Here is a 15,000-nt window from a genome sequence, read left to right on the forward strand (position 1 = left end):
ACAGGCCTCTGTGCTGCAGAATCTTCGCACAGCCATGCGGAGACAGATGCGTCGGCACGCCTCCCGCCGGGGGCCCTCCCGCCGCCGCCTCGGCCGCCTCTGGAACCGGCTCTTTCACCGGCCGCGGGTGCCCCGAGGCCAGATCCCACTGCTGACCGCAGCACGCCCCTCACAGACCGTCCTGGGTGAGGGGTTCCTCCAGTCTGCTCCAGGGGCTGCCCCCGACCCCCCAGCACTGCACACGGACACAGGCAGCCCCAGGGTGGCCGGAGATGGGCCCCCCAGTGCCCCAGGCCATGCACCGGAGGTGGGACCTTCAGGGCCACCCTTGCCCTCAGGCCTGCGAGACCCAGAGTGCAGGCCTGTGGACAAGGACAGAAAGGTCTGCAGGGAGCCACTGGCAGACGGTCCAGCTCCTGCGGATGCACCTCGGGAGCCCTGCTCAGTCCAGGACCCGCACCCCCAGGCCTCCACTGCCAGCGGCACCCTGGGCCCCCACTCGCCAGAGCCACTGGGAGTCTGCAGGAGCCCCCCGCCCCCTTGCTCCCCAATGCTGGAGGCCAGCGATGACGAGGCCCTGTTGGTCTGTTGACCACCGGGCTCGCTGGTGACCGCCACAGCCCCGCTTTGTAACCAGGGAATACACAGTCATTTCTACCCTGCCTCTGCGTCCTTTCTTATGGAGAGGCCCTCCGGGGACCCCAGCGGAGGGGCTGGGCCCTCAGCCAGCTGGCTGCACTGGTGGGCACGGTGGGCGGGAGCTCTGGGACTGAACAGTGGGGGAGAAGGGTGAAGCGGTGAGCCCGTCTGCAGGATCCCAGCATATACAAGCACCCTGGGGTCTCACTTCTCTCCCCCAACTTCATTCTGGGAACCCATTTCCAAAGAAGCAGAGGACCAGAGCTTTTTTGCTTCATCTGCCCTGCAATGGCACCAGCTGCCCACAGAACTGGGAGTTGTCATGAGGATGGGGCTGGGCCATGGGGATGCTGGGTCTCATCCGTGGTGACTGTTCTGCCCATGCCTCACCCTCTTCCTGTCCAGCAAGGCCCCTGGAGGACCTGGGTTGGGCAGCTCCTGCCAAGCCCTCAGGCCCCTGACCAGGCAGATGCCCTTTGCCTTCCTTGAGGGTCCAATCTCCTGGGCACTGTGGCAGGGCTGGGGTGTATACCTGGCATACAGGAAGCCCCTGGAGTTCCCTGCAGGCCTCAAAGCCCCCAGGACATGCTGCTGTGTGCTTTCTGGGGACAGAGAAGCTGAGACACCAACAGCAGTGGCCACATCTATTCCATCCTAGCTCAGGGCCTCAGTTTCCCCACCTGTAAGCCAGGGTGAGACTGTGGACTCTGAAGTCCTGACCTTCACTCTGTGGTGGTTTATGAGAAGAAAGACGATCCCAGCTGGGAGCCCCTGAGCTCTCCTGGGTGGCCAAGCTCAGACTGGCATCGAGGAGCCTGGGGGAGGGGTGGACTGAGCTGCTCCCCTCCATGTCCCTTTAGGGCAGGGGGACTCTGGGTGCCATGGTAGGGAGTGCCTGTGTCAAGCAGCAAAGCCCCCTAATGTCGAGAGTCTCCTCCAGGGCCTGTCACGGCGTCTTCCCGGCCAGCAACATGCGTGCACCCACCGAGGTACGCCCCGACCACTCCCATCTGTGCCCATCATGGACTCCCTATAGCACGAGCGAACAGCCAGCCCTGTTTATTTATAGGCTGTTTCAGGAGAAGCTAGCAGGGCAGCGCTAAGACAGGAAACCCAGTCCACATTTCAGGGTTTCCTTAAAACAGGCTTCTAAGAGTCGTATCTTTTTTTTTTTTTTTTTTCCAGAAAAACAAAAACAAAAACAAAAACTTTTTTGCCAAAACGCCTCCTCAATAAACAACATGTAAACAGAAACAGCTGCTTCAGTCTCTACAAACATCTCATTGTGGCTTCAAGGGCTTGTCTGTGGCAGCCAGCAGGGAGGGTGGGCAGGGGCTATTCTCCTCCTCTTCAGGGGCATCCTGGGGGTAGACCACGAAACACAGCTCCTGGCCCCAGCGTGTCACGGACTCTGAGGACAGACAGATGGACCTTGGGGCCTGACCTCTCGGGATAGGGGTGACCCCCAGCTCCAGACACCTCCCCGTGGGCAGGGGTCTTCAGGGAGCTGCTCCGTCGATACACATGGTTCTGGAAACTTTGGGTACATCTTGGGAAGAGACGTGGCGGTGGCTGGGCCCTGTGTTCCCACCTCAGCTGCTGGGACACCCTGCTCTGGGCTGAACCTCTAAGAAGGAGGTCCCGTTTCCAGGCCCCGGCCCTCTGTGCCCAGTGACCTGCGGCTGCCCGGCTCACCTGTGAGTCTGTGCACACACTTTGGTTTGCTTCTCCAGAACACTCCCAGAAAGAAAATGGGCACCCCCGTAAGAATGATGATGACGCCGACCCCACAGACCATAGGCTCTGAGATGAAGCTGAAGACCAGCAGGAAGGCCCAGAAGACCAAGTATGCCACGGGGATGAGAAGGTTCACCTGGGGAAGGGGGAGCAGAAACACCGATGGTGCAGGACCCCCAGCTGTCTGTACCCCTGACCCCTGAGGGTCTGGGGAGTTTTCCTCCCTTCCCTGGGATCTGAGGCCTGAATGGCGATTGCACCCACCTACCCCTCCTCTTGGCGACAGCCCAGTGTGTTTGAGGCCAATTCATGCATCAGGCTGTTGGCCAGTTTTGCTGAGGAGTTTTCAAAGTCTCAGTGGCACCGAGTTCCACACAGCAGTTGTGTGTGGACTTGACGCTTGCACTTGGCCGGAGGTCAGTGATTTTTTGGTGTTTCACATTTCAGGCACCGAGCACTTCTCCACATAAGGATTTATACACACATAGGGGGGCTTTGCTTTTAGCTCAGGCTATGGTCTTCTGTTTTTCTGTGGGCCCATGGAATCCTGGCAGCCTTTGTGACCTTGAACAGTTCCCGTCTCATTTTCTTTAATTTTTTTTTTTTTAGAGACAGGGTCTCCCTCTGTCACCCAGGTTGGAGTGCAGTGGCCCTAGTACCACTCACTGCAGCCTCGACCTCCCGGGCTCAAGCAATCCTCCCGCTTCAGCCTCCCAAGTAGCTGGGACCACAGGTGCGCACCACCACACCAGGCTAATCCTTTTATTTTTAATTTTTTGCAGAGAGGAAGTCTCACTATGTTGCCCAGGCTGGTCTGAAACTCCTAGGCTCCAGCAATCCTCCCACCTCGGCCTCCCAAAGTGCTGGGATAGGCATGAGCCCCTGCACCCAGTCCTGAGCCTCATTTTCCCCATCTGTACACTGGGAGCATTCACAGCTCTGTCCTCATGGGGCTGCTATGAGGAGTGGATGCCTCAGTGCACAGAGAGCCCTGAGCAGGGCCCAACACTCCACAAAAGCTGGCACCTCCCATCCCACCTGCCCCTGGTGCCCACTGTGGATACAGGGGTGGCTCTAGCAGCACCCAGCATGGGGGCCAGCCGTCCCAGGGCCTCACCTTGATGGGCCTGTGGAGCGCAGGCCGCCTCCAGCGCAGCAGCAGCAGGCCCAGGATGGTGACGCCGTAGCAGAGGTAGTTGATGAAGGACACGTAGTTGATAAGCGTGTACGTGTCGCCCACGAGCATGATGATGGCTGTGGCCCCGCACTGGGAGAGGACCTGGGGCTGACGGCCGGCCCCTAGCCTGCCTCCTGTCGCCCCTGCAGGATGAGCCCTGGCCCCACCCCACACCCCCACCCCGGAATGGCTCACCCCTGCCATTACCCGGAAGGTCCTGCATTGCTGGGTAGCCCTGCCTCCACACCCTGCCTAGCCCAGGTCCCCCAACTTACACAGACGAGGAGGGCGGGGATGGGGGTGCAGTGTCTGACGTGGATCATGGCCAGCAGGCTGGGCAGGTGCCCCTCTCGGGCTCCAGAGAAGCATAGCCTAGTGTTGGGGTCAGAGGTGGGCACCGGACACTTCCTGGGTCTCAGCTCTGGACCTGATGTCCCTCTTAAGCTGTCGCCTCTGACCTCCCGCTCCGGGCCCAGCAGCCCCACCGGGCAGTTCTTCACCTTGTTCAACCTGCCTCCCTCTTGCTTTCTTTGCCTCCCAGTTGTGATCAGATACTTGTTACCGGTGGGATCATCACCCCAGCTTCAGGCGGACCCCTCCCCCTGACAGGTTTCCCTTCCTCTGGCCCCCCCGCATGACTTGCGCACACCTGTGCCCCAACCTTCCCTCCCCATGCCCACGTCTCCCCAGTGCAGTCACCTGGAGTAGGTAAACAGGTAGCCATTGATCCCTCCGAAGGTTGACAGAGCCACGGAGACGGGCATGGCCCAAGAAAAGTAGCCCAGCAGCTTCTCTCCGAAGGTCTGGGTGGGCACAGGAGAGAGGCTGTGTGTGAGGCCGGGGCAGGGGCCTGGGCAGGAGCCAGGGACCGAGCAAGGGCCCACTCACCACAGCCACCGCATTGGAGGAGAGCAGCTCCTGGGGGGACATGGCTGTGAAGTAGGCGATGTTGGTGAAGGTGTACACAAAGGTCACCAGTGGGATGGAGATGAAGATGGCGCGAGGGAGGTTCCTGGGGACAGGCAGTGGAGTGTGTCAGCGTCACCTCCTGAGGGTGCAGGACCCCGGAGACCCAGCCACAGGAGCGGCTCAGAGTCTCCATCTCTTGTGTCTGCTGGGGGTGTTGGGACAGGAAAGGGGGCAGCATTGCTGCATGAGACAAGGGGACCCTATGTCTGCCCTGCCCATCCCCACCTGGACACAGGCTGGTAGGATGGGAGATGGGGAAGGGGCCCCATCACATCCTGAGGACACGGTCTGATGTCTGTGCAGAAAGACAAAATTGCATACAGCCAAAATCAGCCTGGAAAATTCCCCAAAATGGCCCCAGGGCCCAGTCCATAGACCCAGAGTCTTCCTGGAACTCTCCAGTCCCAGCTTGCTCAGCTGCAAAGGTTCACTGTCGAGATCCCTGGCTGAGCATCAGACACAGTCATTGGCTTCATTCGTAGGGACCATATTGTGTGCATATGCATAATTTTAGGCCAAATGCAAATCTCTGGATCTATTTACAGCAGGATGATGATATTCAGCCTTTCTGAGGCCCTGCAAGGGGCTGTGATGTGTCCATAGCCAGAGAAAACAGGGCCAGGCTAGAATGCAAGCCCCCCGGCTACCTTTCCAGGGCCATTTTTGCAGGGGCAACAGGCGTGGGCCACCGAGGGCCAGCCTGAGCCTCGGGTGGCAGTGGGGCTGAGCGGAGAGACTGCCTCTCCCACCAGAGGGCCTGGCTGCTTCCCAGGGCCTGTTTGGGGGCCCCACTCACTTTCGGGCATCAACCATCTCCTCAGTGACATAGTTGAGGAAGTTCCAGCCACTGAAGGCGAAGGAGCCTTGGAGGAAGGCCAGGGCCAGGTGTCCCACGGAGGGCGTCATCCAGAAAGCAAAGGCATTGCTGGGCCTCAGCTCCTCGAAGTGTCCTGGAGGCCCAGAAGTCGGGGGTCAGCACTATCTCCCCAGCCCGGCCCTCACCCCCACTCGGCCCTACCTTGGAAGATCTGGAGAAGGCCCATGCCGATGATGAGCGACAAGGCCAGCAGCTTCCCGCCTGTGAACATGTCCTGGATGCGTGTGGCCCAGCGCACGCTGGAGCTATTCACCCACGTCAGGAGCACTGCGGAGGGAAGTGGGGGTGGGCGCTGAGGCCAGGACCTTTTACACTGGACCATGGCCAAGTCCAGCCCAGGTGGCCTGAGAGTGGCATCCCCTCCAGCAGCTGGAATGCAAGAACCCCAGATCCAAAGGGAAATCTCACCCCTCTGTCCTCCCGCTCAGGACAGGGTGGGGCCAGGCAGGCGGCTGATCTGGGGACAGCAGCCCAAGGGGGACGCTTACTCAGGCAGGCCATGGACAGCACCCGGGAGGCTGTGGCAGGGGGGATGCAGTTGGGGAACACGGGCTGCAGCACGTAGTTGGAGAAAGTCATGGAGATGACAGCCAGGCTGGTGGGGTACATGATGAGGAAGGCGCTCCAGAGCAGCAGAAAGCTGGAAGGAGCGGGGGCGGGAGTGGCTCAGGCGGCCCAGAGCCCTTCCCAGCCAAACCAGCCCCGATGTGTGCAGCAGGGCTGCCCTGGGCCCGGCACCAGGGGGCTGGCGAGGCTGCCAGAGGCTGGCACCAGTCCAGGGAGGGAGGGTTGACCTTGTTGAGGTCTTGTGGCTGCATTGATAGACTGTTTTAACAGAGAAGATATTACACATACTTAAATATTGACAGGGTTGCTGTGGGGCAGGTGCTGGGAACAACATGGGCACCAAACACTCGCTTTTCTTTTCTTTTTTTTTTTTGAGACAGAGTCTCGCTCTGTTGCCCAGGCTGGAGTGCAGTGGCACGATCTCGGCTCATTGCAACCTCCGCCTCCCGGGTTCACGTCATTCTCCTGCCTCAGCCTCAGTGGGACCACAGGCGCCCGCCACCATGCCCAGCTAATATTTTTGTATTTTTAGTAGAGGCGGGGTTTCACCATGTTAGCCAGGATGGTCTCGATCTCCTGACCTCGTGAGCCACCTGCCTTGGCCTCCCAAAGTGCTGGGATTACAGGCATGAGCCACTGCGCCCAGCCACCAAACACTTTTCTAATGACAACTAGGCTCCCCATTGGACGCAGGCTGTTTCCTGAGCCAGGGTCTCTGTCCCCAGACCTCTCAGCTTCAGCCCTGGCTCTCACAGAGTATTGTGGCTGAAGATGGGTGACTCCGAGCTGTGTCCCTCTGAGGGAAACCTATGGGGTGCAGAGACTAGACCTCACCAAGAGCCCTGGCTGGGGGTGGAGAGTGATGGATGCCCCTTCTACCTAAATCTTGCCTCTGCAGGGCACCCAGGCTGTGAGTCTGACATGTTCTCAGGGGCTCTCCTGTACTCAGGGGCAGGTCTGCCCTTGGGGGTGGTCCTAGCCCCTGGCCAGCCCTCCAGGGAGAGGACTGCTTCATCAGGGACATCAGCCATCTCTGGATCACCTGCCCCTTGCTCTGCACAACCATCCCCACTTGGCTTCTGGGACATCCTAGCTCCATGGCCCTCCTCCCCTGCCAGGCATCCCCTCTGCCCACCCGTGCATGTTCCGTGCCTGGGGATGAGGTCCTGGCCCTCTTCTCTCTCCCGAATGTCCTCTCCAGGCCTGAAGCACGATTATTCTGCTTTCTTGGGTCCCAGCCCCTTTGAGGACCCTCTCCCCAGAGGAGAGTGCCAGAGATGCACCCAGAGTGGCATGCAAGCCCTGGCAGGTCCCCCCATGCAAGGCTGCCCAGTTAAGGACCCCTGGCTCATATCCCTCAGAACCAAACTTTGTAAATTTCAGCCCAGACTTTTCCTCTGAGCTCCAGACCATCCAGGAGACTCTCAGTAGGGAAGCGGGTGCCACTCCGGCTGCACCGACCTCTCCCAAGCTGACTGTACCGTCCTCTCGAATCAGGCTCCTAAATGATTTTAGAATCTGCCTGTACCTTTGCAGCTCTTGCCACAACGCAGCTGAACAAATACAACAGCTTCAATCTCCCGATGCTCTCCAAGCCCCGGTGAGTGCGGTAAACCCAACCTGACCTCACCTCTAGCTACAGCAGACTCCCTGCGCTCGTCTGGGCCACCACACCCTCTGTTCACATTTCTCCCGTCCTGGGATGCTTTCCTCACTGGTCAGCTAGGCCAGGCGGGGAAAATCCTCTTCCTCCAAGCCTCAGGGCAAGCATTGCTTTCCTGGGAGTTCTCCCTAGGTGGCGCACACCATTCTCTTTGCTGTGTGGCTGCTGCCTCTTGTACACACTCTCAAAGCAAGGCTCCTCCAGGCCTTAATCCCATTTAAAGGGCTGCTTCCTTTCTGTTCTGTGAGCAGCTTGAGTACAGTGACAGACCTTTCTATCACTGCCTCTCCACCCCCAGGCTCACAGTAGGTGCTCAGCAAATGTTCCCTGGTGAATGAAGGAAGGACAGCAGGGTGCTATGGAAAGGAGACCTCTGGCCGGGCACCGAGGCTCACTCTTGTAATCCTAGCACTTGGGAGGCTGAGGTGGGTGGATCACCTGAGGTCAGGAGTTCAAGACCAGCCTGGCCAACATGGTGAAACCCTGTCTCTACTAAAAACACAAAAAAATTAGCCAGGCACGGTGGCGGGCGCCTATAATCCCAGCTACTCGGGAGGCTGAGGCAGGAGAATCACTTGAACTCGGAAGGCAGAGGTTGCAGTGAGCTGAGATCATGTCACTGCACTCCAGCCTGGGCAACAGAGCAAGACTCTGTCTCAAAAAAAGGGGGCACTTCATGCAGGGTATATGATAAGAATATCACACTTCCCTCCTTGCTCCTCATGCAACATATGGGTTTACCAAATTGAGGCCCCTCCTCGCCTGGGCACTCATATTACCTAGGGGTTTCAGACAGTAAGCATCCCCCCTCCTTGAGTACAAGGCAGGGGGTGGGGTTCAGAGGGACCTCTATTTAAAAGGAGATCCAGAGATGCCCAGAGGCCTATAGGACTGCCCAACACACATCAGTAGGGTGGGGTGGGCCTCAGTTCCACCTGCCCTGGCCTCAGAAGGCTGTGCAGCACCCCCACACCTTCTCTCCATCCACCCCCACGACCTACCTAGGAAGCCGGAAGCAGGAGTGGAAACGAACACCAGGGCTCATTTGGCCATCCCGTTTCTGAGAGGGTGTGCCCCTACCCGCTGGTGCCCCACACTCACCCAGCCAGGCCCCCGAAGATCTCTGTGACGTAGGCGTAGTCCCCGCCGGACTTGGGGATGGTGACTCCCAGCTCTGCATAGCAGAGGGAGCCCAGAGCTGTCACGCCCCCACCCAGGACCCAGACGAACAGGGCCAGACCTACGGAGCCCGAGTGCTCCAGGACCCCCTTGGGCGAGATGAAGATGCCCGAGCCGATGATGTTCCCTGTTGGGGGAGAGATGGGGAGGCATCAGGCCTGGGGTCCCTTTCACAGCCTGGCCTTCTGTGTGGGGATCTGCCTGCTGCCAGGAGGGAGAGAGCCCAGGGTGCTTCCTGGAGGAGGAGGAGGCAGGAAGTGGGCTGGAGGTATAGAATGCCACTGGCCCCCAAGCCCAGCAAGTGCCATTCTGGGCTTATTATCTGCCCCTTCCTCAGTCCCTGACATGGGAAATGGCACCTCATCCAGCTGGCCAGGCCCCTCTGCCAGAGACGGTCCCTGTCTGACTTCCTCAGCCCTCCATTGCCCCTGTGAGGCGGGGCCGGCAAAGTGAGGAGGCTGAACTACCTGAGTGACGGCAGACGGTGGCTCTTCAGGCACCCCACAAGGCTCATGCTCAACCCTCACGTCTACTCAGAGCCCCAGGCGTATCAGCCTGCAGCCACTTGTCCTGCCTCCAGCCCGCTGGCCAGAGCGGGCCCCTAACAGAGGACTTCAACCACTCTCCTGCCGCTTTCCCACCGGCCAAAGTCCAAACTCATGGAGTGGCTCAGGAAGTAGCATCTCCTCCATGAAGCCCTCTTTGACCACATCAGGTTTGGGCTTCTCTTCCTACTTCAGTTTCCTCTCCTCTCCTCTCTCCTTTCTTTCCTTTTCTTCCCTTCACTTCCTGGATTGAAGCAATTCTGCTGCCTCAGCCTCTCCCAAGTAGTAGGATTACAGGCGTGAGCCACCACGCCTGGCTAATATTTTTTGTATTTTTTTTAGTAGAGACGGGGTTTCACTATGTTGATCAGGCTGGTCTCAAACTCCTAACCTCAAGTGATCCACCCGCCTCGGCCTCCCAAAGTGCTGGGATTGTAGGTGTGAACCACTGTGCCTGGCCTTCTTTCTTTCATTCAGACAGTGTCTCGCTCTGCCACCCTGGCTGGGTGCAGTGGTGTGATCACAGCTCACTGCAGCCTGGGACTCCTGGGTTCAAGAGATTCTCCCACCTCAGTCTCCCTACTAGCTGGGACTCCAGGTGTATTACCACATCCAGCCTTTTTTTTTTTTTTACTTTTTGTAGAGACAGGATCTCATTATATTGCCCAGGCTGGTCTCCAACTCCTGGGCTCAAGTGGCCCTCCCTGCTTGACTTCCCAAAGTGCTAGAATTACGGGTGAGTGCCACCACACCTGGCTAATTAAAAAAACCCGTAGAGTTGAGGGGTTCTGCTATGTTGCCGAGGCTGGTCTCGAACTCCTGGGCTCAATCGACTACCCACTTCGGCCTCCCAGAGTGCAGGGATTACAGGCGAGAGCCACCGTGCCTGGCCCCTCTGCTTTCTGACATGATGAGAAACGTTCAGAGGGGCCAGCTGTGGTCTGCAGAACGGGTTCCCAGGATGAGCAAGACTCGGAGTGCCTGCTGAGCCCTGAGCTCCGCAAAGAGGGACAATGTTCTGGGTTATATGGATCTCACCATCTGTGCACATGAATCAGGTAACCTCACTGGAGATCTGCACTAGGGCCTGTCCAAGAAGAAATAAACCCAGCACCTCAGGCCCTATGAACAAACAGCCCTGGTAGGACCTGCGGCTCGGCCTCTGCAGTAGCCACACCAGACCAGGTCCTGAGAGGACGGGTCCATCTCCTTCAGAGCGGAGCCCGCCTCCTCCACCTGCCGGGCCCACAGGGGGCTGGATAAGGACACGGTTGTAGCCGCCAATTTGTATTCACTCCTTGTCCACGGTGCTCCCCCACTGCCCACCCCCCACCCTGGCCGACACAGATTTCCAGTCTGGACAGCTACGACGCCCCACTCGGTTTTCCGGTCACATCCCAGGAGCCCTAAATACATCCAGATAAGGATGAACTAATTCCTGTGCCTCAACCCCCAGAGGTAAGCTGTACCCTTAGTCTACTTCTCAGGGGAGAGAAGTGCCTCCCTCATCTGGCAGAGGGGTCCGGGCCTGGGTGGGCTGTAAGGTTTCTAAAGAGCCTTTGAGTTCCCTCCATCCGGCAGCAGGGCCTCTGTTCTCAGGACCTGGCGGAGTGGGATTTGCCGAAAGCCAGGGAGGTTGGAAGCCAGCGGGGGCTGGGTGGCCTTGGAAGGAGCTGAGCATGTTCACGCTGGGAGCATCCCAGGCCCTGAGCCACCCACCCTGCAGAGAGCCCACCATGCTTCTGCTTGGCAGGGCCTCCTGGGTGGAGCTCCGGGGGAAGCCATATCTGGCACCCAATCTTCCAGGGCCATATCACTAGCCTTGTGCCCAGTGGCTGAAGACTCGGATACTGGGCTCGCCAGGGGTGGGGAGGCCACTATTGTTTTGAACACGTGGCCTCAGGCCACAGTTCAGGACTTCCTTCCTTGTGACTCAAAGGACCACAGGCCTTAGCCAGTGTCTCTGAGGTCCTCAGGGGTTTCTCCCTCTGGGCCTAGACCACTCGCAGCACCTCCCCCAGGAGCATGTTTGAAGGTGGCAGAAAATCGCATCATGCACCCCCCACACTGGCTGCTCCCGGCACCATGAAGGGTGGGTGGGGCACCGCATGGAGCAACTGGGGCTGCGGGCTTGGGCATGGAGGAGGGAGGGGGCTGTGGACAGGGATGGGGGCCTCCAACGCTCCAATGATTATAGGAAGGGTGTGGGAGGGACTGGTGGATTTCTTTCTTTCTTTCTTTCTTTCTTTTTTTTTTTTTAGTAGAGATGGGGTTTTGCCATGTTGACCGGGCTGGTCTTGAACTCCTGACCTCAAGTGATCCACCCACCTTGGCCTCCCAAAGTTCTGGGATTACAGGCTTGAGCCACCATGCCTGGCCAGATCAGTGGAGCTGGAAGGGGGCTGCCGGGGTTCCTCCCAGTGGTGCGGGAGGGTCTCCCTTCCCAGACTCCGTATTTCAGCCAAGCAGATCTACCTGATTCTGGAAGCAGCAATGAAGAGGCCCAGCCCTTGCGGGAACCTGGTTTAAAGGGGCAGGAACTCAGAGTGGAACAGGATGAGGGGGCGTGGGATGGGCCTGGAGATACCACTGAGCCCCTGTTGGGTGTCTGACCCATGGCTGACCAGAGACATGCGGGTTCTGAGGCCTCTACATTCTTGTCCACCCAGTGGGATAACAGCTCAGTGGTCCCTGCAGGTCCTCCAGGGGCCAGAGCTCCGGGCAGGTAGGCGAGGAAGTGAGTGTCCCCCAAGTCGTCCTTCCCAGAGTCTCCACCACCCGCCCCTCTTCCTTGAGCCTTCGCTGGGTAGCTTTTATCACATTAAGATGTTTGGCCTGATGGGGCTTACTCGGCTTCTTGGAGGAACGAAGAAAGGGCCATTGTTCCCCGTGGCCACTGTGGTGCGCGCTGACCTATTTCTGGAGGCAGCGGCAGACCACGGAGGTCACAGGGGCGGCCCGTGGAGGTCAAGTTGCAGAGCGAGCCACCTCCCGTGGTGTGTGTGGGGAATGTGCAGTCTGATTTGGGGAGGGGGCAGGGAGGGCCTGTCGGGCCAGGACACTGGCACCAGTCCTCATGCCTTGAAGCACATTCCGGACCCGACAGTGTCACTCAGGCTAGTACTGCCCTTCTGAGCCCCAGTTTCCCCATTTGCCAGGTGGGGCCACTGGGCTAGGGGGCAGCAGAGGGCTAGTCCAACCCTGACTTCAGCAGGGAGGATGCACCCTGCATGTCTGTGCTGGGCCAAGGAAACAGTCTGCTCAGGGGCCCTGTCCCCCGCTGTGGTAGGCCTCTCCCCAGCTCACTGGTCTCCCTGAAGCAACAGCACCTCCAGGAAGCTCTCCCTGACCAGCCACCTTGGCCCCTGCAATCTGGACATCGCCCCACAACCGTGGTACCTGGATGATGGCTGGAAAGGGATTCTTTTATTTGATGCAGGCATTCTCTTGATCCTGTCTGGCACATCAGAGGCCATGGAAAGTGCTTTTGGATCTCACTGCGCACTGCCATCTGCCTTGGAGACCCCCTAGGCAGCCCCATCTTTCCTCTGAGACCTGAGTCACCTGGGACCCCAACACCACGGGGTGACCAGCTGTGGCCTGGGTGAAGCCTACCCCGCCAAGCGCACGGGTGTCCTCACGTCCTCACAGCAGGCCTGTGGCAGGTACCTTTCCGGGATGACGGCTGTGACCTCTGAGGTCTGGGCAACACCCCAAGGAGGTGAGTGGGGACATCCAGGATGTGCCTGGAACTGCCACTTGGCCAGCACCCGCCTCCAGCCTAACCCACTTTCCTTTGGAGACAGGAGATGAGTGGAAGTGTGCAGCCCTCTCCGGCTCGTTCAGCCCAGCCAGTCCAGCCAAGCAAACCTCGCCCAGGACCCTGTCTCCCGGCTGAGGCTTCTCACTGTCACCAGTGAGTTCCACGTTGCCAAATGCAACAGTCGAGCCCTAGGCCACGTTACTGACTCATCAGCAACATGTGGCAAGTGGATTCCTTCCTCCTCACTCGGCCTCCTGGCCTCCCCCCAGCCTTACCGGCTTCTCCTTTTCAGAATCCCTTCTCTTGCTTGACTTCTAGACACTGGGTGCCCAGGGCTCAGTCCTAGGGCTTCTTCTTTTTTCTTTCTATGCTTTCTTGATAGATAGATAGATAGATAGATAGATAGATAGATAGATAGATAGACCTCGTCTATTACCTTGACTTCTGCTGGCAACTCCTAGATTTCTATCCCTAGCATAGACCGCTCTGCTAAATGAAATCTGTGTGTGCAACGAACCACTCAGCAGCGGACATCACAGACTTCCCATGTTCAAAATGGAATTCCCGACTTTCACCTCCTCGCCCCCAAAGTGCTCCTCTCAGTCTTCCCTGATCAATAAATGGCAAAACATCCTCCCAATTGCTCGGACCACAACCTTGAGTCACCCATGATTCCTCTCTTTCTCCCCCAGGACATCCATTCCATCACAAATCCTTTGGCTGTCATCTTCCAAACTCATCCAGAATGGAACCTCCTCTGACACCACCATGGCCACCGCCCGGCCCTGAGCCACTGTGGTCTCTTGCCCGGGGAGACCCAGGTAGCCTTCTGAATGGCCTTCCTCCTCCTCCCACTTATTCCCCCACTGCCTCTTCTCCACAGTGAGTCCTGTTTAGCCCCATTCCATCACCCCTCTGCTCAAAGCCCAGAGTTCCTGCCTCACAGAGAACAAAAGGCAATGCCCTTAACATAGCTTGCAATGCCCTGCTCACACTGAACCCCACCCCAGATCTCAGCTCATTTCCAACCTGAAATCCCACACCCTGGCTCTCTGCATCTTCCTTCCTGGCTTGACTGTCTGGTCTTAGCACTTAACAAGACACGCATTCAGCTTGTTCATCTTGTTTGCGTGACTCCCACACCGGGATGTCAGCTCCAGAAGATGGATTTTGTCTGTCTTGACCCCCATGGTGTCTCTGGCACATAAGCCAGTGCCTGACACCATTCAGTATGTAGTGGTTGAATAGATGGATGAGTGTGCCCAGGACTGGCAGGCCCCCGAAATTATAGTTGGGGCTTCCCTTGGAGTCCCGGAGCACACTGAGGGTATCTGACCCCAGGGCAGGTTGCCACAGTTTCCTTACCTGTTAATGGGACTGTGGTGGGGAACAGGCAAGCCCTGCACAGTTCCCAGTGCCCAGTTCCCAGTGCCCCGGTGAAGAGGGGCTGGGGATGTGCAGAGGTCCACCCCCCTGGGAAGCCCAGCCACCTGCAGCCCTGGAGACCAGGGAGGGTCCTGGCTGAGGCTGGGTGAGCAGGGATTGGTTCCTGAGGAGATGAGGTTCATGACGTCAACTCCTGAGTCCCTGAACACACACCTGGCCCACAAACCCCTGCAGGAGCTGGACTCTAAAGTCAAGGAGAGAGCAGAGGAAGGGCCTGGTCAGCAGACCCAGGGGGGACTCCCACTTTGGAGGACCTGGGTGTGTTCCTTGGGTTGTGGATCCTGCGAGGGAGCTGGCCGAGGTTCCTGGGTCAGTATGAGAGGTCCTATGAGTCCAGCCGCCGAGGGGGAGGCAGACTTCCCTGGCCGTCTGTTTGTTTCTCCACCCGTAGTGGAGTAGGATAGGAGCTCAGTGAAGCCTAGTTGGACAAACTCCCAG

At 58.4% G+C, this 15,000-nt stretch overlaps 2 protein-coding genes across 2 annotated transcripts in view; one reads left to right on the forward strand and one right to left on the reverse strand.

Moving 5' to 3' along the window:
- The window catches only part of LRP3 (low density lipoprotein receptor-related protein 3), a 14,889-nt gene extending 12,996 nt beyond the window's left edge, over positions 1-1,893 (forward strand). Inside the window, exon 7 of the mRNA XM_011947370.1 lies at positions 5-1,893. Coding sequence (XP_011802760.1) covers positions 5-592 — 588 coding nt within the window. The 3' untranslated portion in view covers positions 593-1,893. The remainder of the gene's footprint in view (positions 1-4) is intronic.
- Positions 1,683-15,000, reverse strand: part of SLC7A10 (solute carrier family 7 (neutral amino acid transporter light chain, asc system), member 10) — a 17,123-nt gene continuing 3,805 nt past the window's right edge. The window contains exons 2-11 of the mRNA XM_011947360.1: positions 8,731-8,935; positions 5,888-6,039; positions 5,541-5,666; positions 5,319-5,472; positions 4,442-4,565; positions 4,253-4,356; positions 3,829-3,925; positions 3,494-3,643; positions 2,335-2,512; positions 1,683-2,050 (exon numbers count right to left, since the gene is read on the reverse strand). Of these exons, the coding sequence (XP_011802750.1) occupies positions 1,920-2,050; positions 2,335-2,512; positions 3,494-3,643; positions 3,829-3,925; positions 4,253-4,356; positions 4,442-4,565; positions 5,319-5,472; positions 5,541-5,666; positions 5,888-6,008 (1,185 nt within the window). The 5' untranslated portion in view covers positions 6,009-6,039; positions 8,731-8,935 and the 3' untranslated portion in view covers positions 1,683-1,919. The remainder of the gene's footprint in view (positions 2,051-2,334; positions 2,513-3,493; positions 3,644-3,828; positions 3,926-4,252; positions 4,357-4,441; positions 4,566-5,318; positions 5,473-5,540; positions 5,667-5,887; positions 6,040-8,730; positions 8,936-15,000) is intronic.

This window comes from Colobus angolensis, unplaced genomic scaffold (assembly GCF_000951035.1).
Source record: "Colobus angolensis palliatus isolate OR3802 unplaced genomic scaffold, Cang.pa_1.0 Scaffold107, whole genome shotgun sequence".
Lineage (NCBI taxonomy): Eukaryota > Metazoa > Chordata > Mammalia > Primates > Cercopithecidae > Colobus > Colobus angolensis.